Source organism: Bos grunniens, chromosome 22, assembly GCF_055505025.1.
Source record: "Bos grunniens cultivar Pamir isolate PY7600 chromosome 22, Bosgru_T2T1.0, whole genome shotgun sequence".
Classification (NCBI taxonomy): domain Eukaryota; kingdom Metazoa; phylum Chordata; class Mammalia; order Artiodactyla; family Bovidae; genus Bos; species Bos grunniens.
The window spans coordinates 53,916,180-53,931,161 of record NC_141186.1 but is presented as its reverse complement, the minus strand read 5'-3'; the positions used below and the strand labels follow the sequence as shown (position 1 = coordinate 53,931,161).

Here is a 14,982-nt window from a genome sequence, read left to right as displayed (position 1 = left end):
GAAGAGACAGAGGAATACCCAGCAGATAAAGGAACAGGATAAATGCCCACCAAAGCAAACAAAAGAGGAAGAGATAGGGAATCTACCTGATAAACAATTCCAAATAATGACAGTGAAAATGATCCAAAATCTTGAAATCAAAATGGAATCACAGATAAATAACCTGGAGACAAGGACTGAGAAGATGCAAGAAAGGTTTAACAAGGACCCAGAAGAAATAAAAAAAAGTCAATATATAATGAATAATGCAATAAATGAGATCAAAAACACTCTGGAGGCAACAAATAGTAGAATAACGGAAGCAGAACATACGATTAGTGAAGTAGAAGATAGAATGGTAGAAATAAATGAATCAGAGAGGAAAAAAGAAAAATGAATTAATTGAGGACAATCTCAGAGACCTCCAGTATAATATTAAACGCTCCAACATTGGAATCATAGGAGTCCCAGAAGAAGACAAAAAGAAAGACCATGAGAAAATACTTGAGGAGATAATAGTTGAAAACTTCCTAAAATGGGGAAAGAAATAATCACCCAAGTCTAAGAAACCCAGAGAGTCCCAAACAGGATAAACCCAAGGTGAAACACCCCAAGACACATATTAATCAAATCAACAAAGATCAAACACAAAGAACAAATATTAAAAGCAGCAAAGGAAAAACAACAAATAACACACAAGGGGATTCCCATAAGGATAACAGCTGATCTTTCAATAGAAATTCTTCAAGCCAGGAGGGAATGGCAAGACATACTTAAAGTGATGAAAGAAAATAACCTACAGCCCAGATTACTGTACCCAGCAAAGATCTCATTCAAATATGAAGGAGAAATCAAAAGCTTCACAGACAAGTAACAGCTGAGAGAATTCACCACCACCAAACCAGCTCTCCAACAAATGCTAAAGGATATTCTCTAGACAGGAAACACAAAAAGGGTGTATAAATTCGAACCCAAAACAATAAAGTAAATGGCAACAGGATCATACTTATCAGTAATTACCTTAAATGTAAATGGGCTGAATGCCCCAACCAAAAGACAAAGACTGGCTGAATGGATACAAAAACAAGACCCCTACATATGTTGTCTACAAGAGACCCACCTCAAAACAGGGGACACATACAGACTGAAAGTGAAGGGCTGGAAAAAGATATTCCATGCAAATAGAAACCAAAAGAAAGCAGGAGTAGCAATACTCACATCAGATAAAATAGACTTTAAAACAAAGGCTGTGAACAGAGACAAAGAAGGTCACTACATAATGATCAAAGGATCAATCCAAGAAGAAGATATAACAATGATAAATATATATGCACCCAACATAGGAGCACCACAATATGTAAGACAAATGCTAACAAGTATGAAAGGGGAAATTGACAATAACACAATAATAGTGGGAGACTTTAATACCCCACTCACACCTATGGATAGATCAACTAAACAGAAAATTAATACGGAAACACAAACTTTAAATGATACAATAGACCAGTTAGACCTAATTGATATCTAAAGGACATTTCACCCCAAAACAATGAATTTCACCTTTTTCTCAAGGGCACACGGAACCTTCTCCAGGATAGATCACATCCTGGGCCATAAATCTAGCCTTGGTAAATTCAAAAAAATTGAAATCATTCCAAGCATCTTTTCTGACCACAATGCAGTAAGATTAGATCTCAATTACAGGAGAAAAAACTATTAAAAATTCCAACATATGGAGGCTGCACAACATGCTGCTGAATAACCAACAAATCACAGAAGAAATCAAAATATGCATAGAAATGAATGAAAATGAAAACACAACAACCCAACACCTGTGGGACACTGTAAAAGCAGTGCTAAGGGGAAAGTTCATAGCAATACAGGCATACCTCAAGAAATAAGAAAAAAGTCATATAAATAACCTAACTCTACACCTAAAGCAACTAGAAAAGGAAGAAATGAAGAATCCCAGGGTTAGTAAAAGGAAAGAAATCTTAAAAATTAGGGCAGAAATAAATGCAAAAGAAACAAAAGAGACCATAGCAAAAATCAACAAAGCTAAAAGCTGGTTCTTTGAAAGGATAAATAAAATTGACAAACCATTAGCCAGACTCATCAAGAAACAAAGAGAGAAAAATCAAATCAATAAAATTAGAAATGAAAATGGAGAGATCACAACAGACAACACAGAAATACAAAGGATCATAAGAGACTTCAGTTCAGTTTAGTTGCTCAGTCGTGTCCGACTCTTTGCGACCCCATGAATCACAGCACGGCAGGCCTCCCTGTCCATCACCAACTCCTGGAGTTCACTCAGACTCACGTCCATCGAGTCAGTGATGCTGTCCAGCCATCTCATCCTCTGTCGTCCCCTTCTCTTCCTGCCCCCAAACCCTCCCAGCATCAGAGTCTTTTCCAATGAGTCAACTCTTCGCATGAGGTGGCCAAAGTACTGGAGTTTCAGCTTTAGCATCATTCCTTCCAGAGACTACATATAATTGGCAATTATATGCCAATAAAATGGACAACGTGGAAGAAATGGACAAATTCTTGGAAAAGTACAACTTTCCAAAACTGAACCAGGAAGAAATAGAAAATCTTAACAGACACATCACAAGCACGGAAATTGAAACTGTAATCAGAAATCTTCCAGCAAACAAAAGCCCAGGTCCAGAAGGCTTCACAGCTGAATTCTACCAAAAATTTAGAGAAGAGCTAACACCTATCCTACTCAAACTCTTCCAGAAAACTGCAGAGGAAGATAAACTTCCAAACTCATTCTATGAGGCTACCATCACCCTAATACCAAAACCAGACAAAGATGCCACAAAAAAAGAAAACTACAGGCCAATATCACTGATGAACTTAGATGCAAAAATCCTTAACAAAATTCTAGCAATCAGAATCCAACAACACATTAAAAAGATCATACACCATGACCAAGTGGGCTTTAAACGAGGGATGCAAGGATTCTTCAATATCTGCAAATCAATCAATGTAATACACCACATTAACAAATAAAAAGTAAAAGCCATATGATTATCTCAGTAGATACAAAGCCTTTGACAAAATTCAACATCCATTTATGATAAAAACTCTCCAGAAAGCAGGAAGAGAAGGAACATACCTCAACATAATAAAAGCTATATATGACAAACCCACAGCAAACATTATCCTCAATGGTGAAAAACTGAAAGCATTTCCCCTAAAGCCAGGAACAAGACAAGGGTGGCCACTTTCACCACTACTATTCAACATAGTTTTGGAAGTTTTGGCCATGGCAGTCAGAGCAGAAAATGAAATAAAAGGAATCCAGATTGGAAAAGAAGAAGTAAAACTCTCACTGTGTGCAGATGACATGATCCTCTACATAGAAAACCCTAAAGACTCCACCAGAAAATTACCAGCTAATCAATGAAAATAGTAAAGTTGCAGGATATAAAATCAACACACAGAAATCCCTTGCATTCCTATACACTAATAATGAGAAAACGGAGAAATTAAGGAAACAATTTCATTCACCATTCCAATGAAAAGAATGAAATACTTAGGAATATATCTGCCTAAAGAAACTAAAATGATAGGATACTGAAAGAGGAACTCCCCAGGTCAGTAGGGGCCCAATATGCTACTGGAGATCAGTGGAGAAATAACTCCAGAAAGAATGAAGGAATGGAGCCAAAGCAAAAACAATACCCAGCTGTGGATGTGACTGGTGATAGAAGCAAGGTCCGATGCTGTAAAGAGCAATATTGCATGGGAACCTGGATGTCAGGTCCATGAATCAAGGCAAATTGGAAGTGGTCAAACAAGAGATGGCAAGAGTGAATGTCGACATTCTAGGAATCAGCAAACTAAAATGGACTGGAATGGGCAAATTTAACTCAGATGACCATTATATCTACTACTGCGGGCAGGAATCCCTCAGAAGAAATGGAGTAGCCATCATGGTCAACAAAAGAGTCTGAAATGCAGTACTTGGATGCAATCTCAAAAACGACAGAATGATCTCTGTTCATTTCCAAGGTAAACCATTCAATATCACAGTAATCCAAGTCTATGCCCCAACCAGTAATGCTAAAGAAGCTGAAGTTGAACGGTTCTATGAAGACCTACAAGACCTTTTAGAATTAACACCCCAAAATGATGTCCTTTTCATTATAGAGGACTGGAATGCAAAAGTAGGAAGTCATGAAACACCTGGAGTAACAGGCAAATTTGGCCTTGGAATACGGAATGAAGCAGGGCAAAGGCCAATAGAGTTTTGCCAAGAAAATGCACTGGTCAGAGCAAACACTCTCTTCCAACAACACAAGAGAAGACATCACCAGATGGTCAACACTGAAATCAGACTGATTATATTCTTTGCAGCCAGGATGGACAAGCTCTACACAGTCAGCAAAAACAAGACCAGGAGCTGACTGTGGCTCAGATCATGAACTCCTTATTGCCAAATTCAGACTTAAATTGAAGAAAGTAGGGAAAACCACTAGACCTAAATCAAATCCCTTATGATTATACAGTGGAAGTGAGAAATAGATTTAAGGGCCTAGATCTGATAGAGTGCCTGATGAACTACGGACGGAGGTTTGTGACATTGTACAGGAGACAGGGATCAAGACCATCCCCATGGAAAAGACATGCAAAATAGCAAAATGGCTGTCTGATGAGGCCTTACAAATAGCTGTGAAAAGAAGAGAAGCGAAAAGCAAAGGAGAAAAGGAAAGATATAAGCATCTGAATGTAGAGTTCCAAAGAAGAGCAAGAAGAGATAAGAAAGCCTTCCTCAGCGATCAATGCAAAGAAATAGAGGAAAACAACAGAATGGGAAAGACTAGAGATCTCTTCAAGAAAATTAGAGGTACCAAGGGAACATTTTGTGCAAAGATGGACTCGATAAAAGACAGAAATGGTATGGACCTAACAGAAGCAGTAGATATTAGGAAGAGGTGGCAGGAATACACAGAAGAACTAGACAAAAAAGATCTTCACGACCCAGATAATCACGATGGTGTGATCACTGACCTAGAGCCAGACATCCTGGAATGTGAAGTCAAGTGGGCCTTAGAAAGCATCACTACGAACAAAGCTAGTGGAGGTGATGGAATTCCAGTTGAACTATTTCAAATCCTGAAAGATAATGCTGTGAAAGTGCTGCACTCAATATGCCAGCAAATTTGGAAAACTCAACAGGGACCACAGGACTGGAAAAGGTCCGTTTTCATTCCAATCCCAAAGGCAATGCCAAAGAATGCTCAAACTACCACACCATTGCACTCATCTCACACGCTAGTAAAGTAATGCTCAAAATCCTCCAAGCCACGCTTCAGCAGTATGTGAACTGTGAACTTCCAGATGTTCAAGCTGGTTTCAGAAAAGGCAGAGGAACCAGAGATCAAATTGCGAACATCTGCTGGATCATGGAAAAAAGCAAGAGTGTTCCAGAAAAACATCTATTTCTGCTTTATTGACTATGCCAAAGCCTTTGACTGTGTGGATCACAATAAACTGTGGAGAATTCTGAAAGAGATGGGAATACCAGACCACCTGACCTGCCTCTTGAGAAACCTATATGCAGGTCAGGAAGCAACAGTTAGAACTGGACATGGAACAACAGACTGGTTCCAAATAGGCAAAGGAACCTATACCATCAAGGCTGTATATTGTCACCCTGCTTATTTAACTTATATGCAGAGTACATCATGAGAAATGCTGGGCTGGAAGAAGCACAAGCTGGAATCAAGATTGCCGGGAGAAATATCAATAACCTCAGATATGCAGATGACACCACCCTTATGCAGAAAGTGAAGAGGAACTAAAAAGCCTCTTGATGAAAGTGAAAGTGGAGAGTGAAAAAGTTGGGTTGAAACTCAACATTCAGAAAACAAAGATCATGGCATCTGGTCCCATCACTTCATGGGAAATAGATGGGGAAAAAGTGGAAACAGTATCAGACTTTATCTTTTTGGGCTCCAAAATCACTGCAGATGGTGACTGCAGCCATGAAATTAAAACACTCTTACTCCTTGGAAGGAAAGTTATGACCAATCTAAACAGCATATTGAAAAGCAGAGACACTATTTTGCCAACAAAGGTCCGTCTAGTCAAGGCTATGGTTTTTCCAGTGGTCATGTATAGATGTGAGAGTTGGACTGTGAAGAAAGCTGAGTGCCGAAGAACTGATGGTTTTGAACTGTGGTGTTGGAGAAGACTCTTGAGAGTCCCTTGGACAGCAAGGAGATCCAACCAGTCCATTCTGAAGGAGATCAGCCCTGGGATTTGTTTGGAAGGATTGATGCCAAAGCTGAAACTCCAGTACTTTGGCCACCTCATGCGAAGAGTTGACTCATTAGAAAAGACTCTGATGCTGGGAGGGATTGGGGGCAGAAGGAGTAGGGGACGACAGAGGATGAGATGGCTGGATGGCATCACTGACTCGACGGACGTGAGTCTGAGTGGACTCCGGGAGTTGGTGATGGATAGGGAGGCCTGGCGTGCTGAGATTCATGGGGTTGCAAAGAGGCAGACACGACTGAGGGAGTGAACTGAACTGAAGGAAGCTAAAGACCTATATATAGAAAACTATAAAACACTGGTGAAAGAAATCAAAGAGGACACTAATAGATAGAGAAACATACCATGTTCATGGATCGGAAGAATCGATATAGTAAAAATGAGTATACTACCCAAAGCAATCTATAGATTCAATGCAATCCCTATCAAGCTACCAATGGTATTTTTCACAGAGGTAGAAGAAATAATTTCACAATTTTTATGGAAATACAAAAAACCTTGAATAGCCAAAGCAATCTTGAGAAAGAAGAATGGAACTGGAGCAATCAACCTGCTTGACTTCAGGCTATACTACAAAGCTACAGTCATCAGGACAGTATGGTATGGGCACAAAGACAGAAATAATGGATCAATGGAACAAAATAGAAAGCCCAGAGATAAATCCATGCACCTGTGGACACCTTATCTTTGACAAAGAAGGCAAGAATATACAATGGATTAAAGACAATCTCTTAACAAGTGGTGCTGGGAAAACTGGTCAACCACTTGTAAAAGAATGAAACTAGAACACTTTCTAACACCATACACAAAAATAAATTCAAAATGGATTAAAGATGTAAACATAAGACCAGAAACTATAAAACTCCTAGAGGAGAACATAGGCAAAACACTCTCCGACATACATCACAGCAGGATCCTCTATGACCCACCTCCCAGAGTAATGGAAATAAAAGCAAAAATAAACAAAAGGGACCTAATTAAACTTAAAAGCTTTTGCACAACAAAGGAAACTGTAAGCAAGGTGAAAAGACAGCCTTCAGAATGGGAGAAAATAATAGCAAATGAAGCAACTGACAAAGAATTAATCTCAAAAATATACAAGCAACTCCTGCAGCTCAATTCCAGAAAAATAAACAACCCAATCAAAAAATGGGCCAAAGAACTAAATAGACATTTCTCCAAAGAAGACATACAGATGGCTAACCAACACATGAAAAGATGCTCAACATCACTCATTATCAGAGAAATGCAAATCAAAACCACAATGAGGTACCATTTCATTCCAGTCAGAATGGCTACTATCAAAAAGTCTACAAACAGTAAATGCTGGAGAGGGTGTGGAGAAAAGGGCCCTCTTACACTGTTGGTGGGAATGTAAACTAGTACAGCCACTATGGAGAACAGTGTGGAGATTCCTTAAAAAAAAACTGGAAATAGAACTGCCTTATGACCCAGCAATCCCACTGCTGGGCATATACACTGAGGAAACCAGAATTGAAAGAGACACGTGTATCTCAATGTTCATTGCAGCACTGTTTATAATAGCCAGGACATGGAAGCAACCTAGATGCCCATCAGAAGACAAATGGATAAGAAAGCTGTGGTACATATACACAATGGAGTATTACTCAGCCATTAAAAAGAATTCATTTTAATCAGTTCTAATGAGGTGGATGAAACTGGAGCCTATTATACAGAGTGAAGTAAGCCAGAAAGAAAAACATCAGTACAGTATCAGTTCAGTTAAGTTACTCAGTCGTGTCCAACTCCTTGTGACCCCATGAATCGCAGCACGCCAGGCCTCCCCGTCCATCACCAACTCCCGGAGTTTACCCAACCCCCTGCACCATTTAGGCACTCATGTCTGTCGAGTCAGTGATGGCCATCCAGCCACCTCATCTTCCGTCGTCCCCTTCTCTTCCTGCCCCCAATCCCTTCCAACATCAGAGTCTTTTCCAATGAGTCAACTCTTTGCATGAGGTGGCCAAAGTACTGGAGTTTCAGCTTTAGCATCATTCCTTCCAAACAAACCCAGGACTGATTTCCTTCAGAATGGACTGGTTGGATCGCCTTGCAGTCCAAGGGACTCTCAAGAGTCTTCTCCAACACCACAGTTCAAAAGCATCAATTCTTCAGCGCTCAGCCTTCTTCACAGACCAACTCTCACATCCATACATGACCACAGGAAAAACCATAGCCAATGCATATATATGGAATTCAGAAAGATAGTAATGATAACCCTATATGCGAGACAGCAAAAGAGACACAGATGTATAGAACGGTCTTTTGGGCTCTGTGGGAGAGGGTGAGGGTGGGATGATATCGGAGAATGGCATTGAAACATGTATGTTATCATATGTGAAACAGATTGCCAGTCCAGGTTCGATGCATGAGACAGGGTGCTCAGGGCTGGTGCACTGGGATGACCCAGAGGAATGGGATGGGGAGGGAGGTAGGAGGGGAGTTCAGGATGGGGAACACGTGTACACCTGAGGCCGATTCATGTCAGTGTATGGCAAAACCACTACAATATTGTAAAGTAATTAGCCTCCAATTAAAATGAATAAATTTAAATAAATAAAAATGGATACCAATGTAGTTGTTTACAAAATAGCAACAGACTCATAGATTTACAAAGAAGCTTATGGTTACCACAGGGGAAAAGCCAGGTCAGGGAAGTATAAATATTTAAGTTGGAATTAATATACACACACTAATATGTATATAAAAGAGGTATCAATTATACCTACTCTATAACACAGGAAATTGTACTCTACAGTCTTTAATAACCTATATGGGAAAAGAATCTGAAAAATAATAGATATACTTTTATGTATAACTGTTTGAAGTTGATGGATACCCAAAACAAACACAATAGCGTGAATCAACTGTACTCATTATAAAATAAAATTATATTAATAATAATTTACAAAATAATATGACTAAAAGGAACTTTTCTATGAAAGAAGAAAGCCACAAACATTGAGAATATTCTTGTGATTGCGTGGAGGGTGGTGCTGAGGAAGGTTGAATTGAGAGTTAGAACCTGGAGATGAAAACTTACACACACACACACACATCTATTGATATATTGGATAAACAAGGTAATACTTATAGCACAAGGAACTGTATTCAATAATCTATACTAACCCTTAATGCAAAAGTATATGAAGAAAAATTTATGTGTAACTGAATCACTGTGATGTTTATAAGAAAATAACAGATTTTAAATCAAGCAGAGTTCAATTTTTTTTTAACATTTTTAAAAATAGAGGTCCCAGCATAGCAATTTAATTCTGTAAAATGTATTCAAGAGCGATTTTTGTAGCAGAAGTTTTTTGAAAAGCCCTAATATTTATCAGTAGGGAAGGTCACAGAGCATTCTCTGGGGTCCAGCTGGGGACTCCAGGCTTCCAGTGCCGGTGGCTCAGGTTCAATCAAGTGTGGGGTATGTATGATAGAACCAAGTGTCACTCTTACAGTGAATGGATGGGAGTCCATGTGTATCCCCACAGAGCAATCTCAAATAAAATGCTGAATGAGAAAGGTCTCTCTTAGGACCACTTATTTCCACTTAAAAACTGCCAAGAAAAACGACATTACCCATGATATATATGGGAAATAAAGTCGTCAGAACGAAGGTTCTGGGCTCTGGGAATAGGATAGATTTTTCGGAAGAGTAACAAAGAGAATTCTACCTTTGTCCCTAAAATGTTCTTTCCTTTTACATAAAAAAGAAAATCTGAGCCCCAAATTGACAAAATGTTTAAATTTTTCATTCTGAGAGGTGGACAGGTGGGTGTTTGTTTAAGTACTCTTCATCCTTTCTTCTATTTTTAAATTTTGAAAAGAGCCAAGTTAAAGAAGCAAAGGACACAGGGTTCCCAAAGGAGCTGTGTGGTGACTGGGATGCCCGTGCAGCACCTGGGAGAATGGTGGGCAGGTGGGCCTGTCCTCTAAGAGGCGCAGGGAAGACAATTCAGAGTTTTCCCTGATTTTCACAGGGTGTGTGTACCCCTCAAGTCGCTCTTTCTCATGGGCAGGGTCAAAGGCCTCTGTGAAGAGTGTGGGTGAAGCAAGTCACGATTTTGCCAGCAGCTTACCGTCTCCAGCTCCGTTTCCAAGCTGCAGTTTTTAATCTGTGGGAACACCTCACTGTACTTGCTGGGGTACGCAGATGCCAGGTAATCTTTCACTTGCTCCAGGTTGTTGGCTGTCAAAAAGCCATCTTCAAGGTCGAAAGAGTTGGTCAGCAGCAGAATCACCCTGCAAGCACAGCAGTTGGTTACAAAGGTGGCTGTCACCAAACCCTCTCCCACCTATGGAATGTGTTGATTGGTGAGCTTTTAGAGGACAGGGTGATTGTAAATGACTTTGAAGGAGCCTCAGATAGAAACGGTGATGACCAAAGGAACCAAACCCACATGGCTGGGTGGGCTATTTTAACCTCAGGATCAGCATTGTCAGAGAACCTCCAGCGATGATGGGCAAGTTCTACTTGAGTGCTCTCCAATCTCGTACCCACTCGCCACACGTGGCCACTGAGTACTCGAATGAGGCTAGAGCCGCTGAGAGGCTGATTTCAACTACCTTACGCCGAGATGGAGACCAATCTTAAATCAAGAATGGATGCTTTTGAACTGTGGTGCTGGAGAAGGTTCTTGAGAGTGCCCTGGACAGCAAAAGATTAAACCAGTCAATCCTAAAAGGACATCGACCCTGAATATTCATTGGAAGGACTGATGCTGAAGCTCCAATACTCTGGCCACCTGATGCGAAGAGCTGACTCACTGGAAAAGACCCTGATGCTGGGCAAGATTGAAGGCAGGAAAAGGGGGTGACAGATGATGAGATGGTTGGGTGGCATCACTGACTCAATGGACATGAGTTTGAGCAAACTCTGGGAGACAGTGGACAACAGGGAAGCCTGGTGTGCTGCAGTCCATGGGGTGGCAAAGTCAGATACGACTTACCCACTGAACAACAACAACAAAACAAAATTTTAGCTAGTGTTAAACCAATTTACACTTAAATTTGTAAATAGCCCTTGTGGCTAGGGACTGCTGTACTGGCCAGCATAGCTTCTGGATGATGTTTCTTGTTTTGGGTAAGGGGGCACCAGAAAGATTCTGCAGGCTCCACGGCTCAGCTGGGGAGCTCTTGGTTACCTCTGAGGTGGGGGAGATGGGGCAGAAGAAGCTGGTTTCCCATGTGTTGAATGCCCTTTGGTGCTAAGTGCTCTGAATACACAAAACTGCCCTCATCCCCTCAGGCAGATGCCAGTGGTTCTGATTTGAACCCTGGATCGAGGGTGGCAAAGACAGTGCCCTTTGCCCCAAGGGGTATCAAAATACCCCTTGATTTCCGGGCTCTGCCTCTTCTCAGAGGCCCTTCAGCTCAGGCCCGTGCAGGCTCACTGGCCCCCTTGAGGCCTGGGGCCCACCAGGTGGCCCAGGCTTACTTGTTCAAGCAGCTCTCGTAGTTGAAGGTGGCCTTGAAGCCATAGATGGAGAAGGTGACGATGCTGGCAAAGATGGAGGTGGAGCTGTTGATGATGGACACGATGATGGCGTGCTTCTGGCAGTTGTTGGAGGGCTCGTTGTAGCTGGCAAAGGCGATGAGGCTGCCGAACCCCAGGCCGAGTGAGAAGAAGATCTGGGTGGCTGCGTTGATCCAGGCCTTGGGGTTGGCCAACTGCTCCATCTGTGGGGAGCGGTTGGGGGGGAAAGCCAGTGGGAACAGCGTGGGTGAACCCCAGGTGGGAACCCCAGGCTCTCAGACCAGCAGGGGGCGGGGACCCAGAGAGGGGAAGGAACTGGCCTGCGGCACAGAGCCAGCCAGGGCAGGCCTGAGGCTCGAACCTGGCAGGGCCAGGTTCTCAGCGGATAAAACACATCCTCATGTCACAGCCCCCACTGCCTCTTACCCAGAGGAGACGGTGTCAGATAAAATAGTTCTCAAAGGAATTGAGCCCCTGATCCATGACCCACGCACTGCATGGGTCTCGGCCTCCAGAAATGGAGGTGCTGGTGCCCAAGGCTGACGTGTGCCCCGGCACTGACGTTAGGGGCAGTGCTGCTCCAGTCACTGTTTCCAGGGACCAGACTTGCTAAATGACTGTCGCGTCCCAAAGGCAACAGGGGCTCTCTCAACAGGATCATGAGGGGCCCTGCCGTGTGTGGGTTCACCCCCATAGGGAAAGGGGTGCTTAGAAGTGCGAGCAGGAGGGTGAGCTGACTGCAGGGATGCTCCTGGTGAACAACTTGGTCCGCAGCTGGAGTGGAGGGTTTGGGGTGAGACTGGGGCAGCAGAGGTTGGGGGCAGGGAGGATGAGCATGAAGGTGGACCACAGGGTCACGCCACAGCATTCACAGGCGTGGGGGCTCCCTGGCTGAGGACAGGGAAGCCACGACCCTCACTGCCTGGCGGGCTCACGACTGCTCCACTCCCGCTTGGTCTCACCCTTCCACCCGTCCTGGAAGGTGGGGGAATGAATGGGGGTACCCTTGGGGCCCCTCCCCTCCAGCCCATACCTTGGGAGTGAACATGTATGCCAGGCCATTGGTGGCTCCATGGAGCGTGAGGCCCCTGACCAGGTAGATGATGAGCACACAGTAGGGCAGCAATGCAGTGAAGTACACCACCTGTGGGCCCCAGAGCACAGAGTCAGCTCCCTGGAGAAGCGGGGACCACAGGGCCCTTAGGCCCAAGGAAGGCAGACCCGCCACCCCCACGGAACGCCACAGCACCATCTTGGCTGTTTGGGTGACCGACAGCTGGGAAGGTATTGTGGTTCTTGGTCAGACACGGGTTCTGAGTTTGGGGAACTGGGTGGTGGACATGGATGCCCATGCGTGTGACCCCCAGGAAATCTCCTGTTCAGTGGAGAAGAGGAACAGGTCCTGGAAAGCTCTGTCTTCCAGCCTCCCTGCAACTCAACCTTATTCCAGAAAGGACTCGAGGCTGCCCACAGGAATACATCATGAGATATCCGTGTAAAAAGAAAATGTGGGCAATCCAGGAAGATGCGCCCTGAGGAAAAGGCGGCTCACAGAAGAGGTGAGGTGCTACCCAGATTCTGAGCCAGACTGATCTGAGCTTCCTCATGGCCCAGGCAGAGCAGGAAGCAGTCACACAGGATTTATATCATCTCTGAAAGGCAAAAAAAACCCAGGAGCTTGGAGGAAGGTCAGGCACCCCCAGGACTGGGGCCCGAGACAAGCTTGGCCATGAGTGTATAAAGGAAAAGCAGTGTCATCTGGTGTTCCTGTGAAAAATACAATAGCAATGCAACGGTTTTCATGAAAGGCCTCACTTCCACGGGCTTTTTCTTTAAGGTACAAAGTAGATGTACTCAGAGGGAAGCACACCCCACATAGAGTGTGGGCCACCTCAGAAGGTGAGAGAGGCCTTCCCTGGGCTTTAAAGGCGCATATCAGTGGGATGTTTTTTGTCAACCAGTTCTTTCCCTGCTGACGTATGTCATGGGTTCACTGATGTTTTATCTTTGACTTTCATGGTAGCTTTTCCACACTGCGCAGTGTTTCCACAAAGTCTTACAATAGAGGCCTTCGAGTGCACGGATGCCCACACGGGGCTGGAATTAGTTTTTCTGCAGATCAACTTGTATGTGCAGCAGAGCCCCTTTTCCAACACTGTGCACATTTTTTTGTCTGCGTGGTTATCTTCTGTGGCTGCGGGGGGGGGATTGTTTTGGGTTTGTTTCTTTTCTTTCTTTTTTTCTTTTTTTTTAAGTAAAAGCAGTTCCCGTCATGTTTGGGTCCCCCTGTGAGAACCAGAGCTGGTGACTCAAGTCCAGCTGCACCCGGCCCTCCACTCCCACTGAGGTGTGGCACTATCTTCCCAAGAATTTCCAAGGATACCTGAGTGGTGCTCTGCCCTGTCACCCTGGGGACAGCAGGCAAAAGTCAGGTGTGTCTTCTATGATTGCTTCTTAAGTGAGGATATTGTAACTTGAGATGAGTAATACAGCCACATGAGATTACACGAAGATAAACCAGGTTCAAGATGGGAACGGGAAAGTGGAAAGAGAGGGCATCTGGCCAGTGAGCTGAAGGAAATCAAGAGACAACAGGGAAGGGGTGACCACTGTCTGTAACCAGGGGCACTCGGGGGACACACGGAGCCAGGCCTTGGTCGCCCCCAAGGTCAGCAAGGTTTGGTGACCTTGGTCCCCCTCAGGTCGGCACGTTTCCTGGAGAGCTCTCTTCAGTCGAGACCAGGCTGGCTCACCTCTCCCCAGTCAGAGAAGCTAGAAGGATTGCTGGATGTGTGATCCAGGCTAAACTACTTGGAAAAACCGTTTGTGAATAATCTGAAAACAAACCTGGGAGGGGAAGAAAGCAGAGTCCAACAAAGAAAGCCAACATACAGCACCCAGGGTTTAACAAAATTCACCCCCATAAATAGAGCTGTTGGAGCTCCTATGACTCAGTAACAGCTACAACAAAAAACAAAAAAAAACACAACCCAATCCAAAGATGGGCAGAAGCCCTAAAGAGACATTTCCCCAAAGACACTCAGATGGACAATGGGCACATGAAAAGATGTTCAACGTCGCTAGTCACTAGACAAATCAAAACTACAATGAGGCATCGCCTCACACTGGTCAGAGTGGCCGTCATTAAAAAAAGTCTACAAATAGCAAATGCTGGAGAGAGTGTGCAGAAAAGGGAGCCCTCCCACACT

General features: G+C 43.6%; 1 protein-coding gene across 11 annotated transcripts in view; it reads right to left on the bottom strand.

Annotated features, from left to right (window-relative positions):
* Positions 1 to 14,982, bottom strand: part of SLC6A20 (solute carrier family 6 member 20) — a 58,955-nt gene that overhangs the window by 22,765 nt on the left and 21,208 nt on the right. For all 11 annotated transcript variants that reach the window (XR_015151778.1, XM_086368437.1, XM_086368430.1 and 8 more), the window contains 3 exons: positions 12,807 to 12,917; positions 11,735 to 11,976; positions 10,377 to 10,539 (listed from right to left, as the gene is read on the bottom strand). Coding sequence is in view for 10 of the 11 variants with exons in the window: in XM_086368437.1 (XP_086224563.1) it covers positions 10,377 to 10,539; positions 11,735 to 11,976; positions 12,807 to 12,917 (516 nt within the window). In the remaining variant the exon portion in view is untranslated. The remainder of the gene's footprint in view (positions 1 to 10,376; positions 10,540 to 11,734; positions 11,977 to 12,806; positions 12,918 to 14,982) is intronic.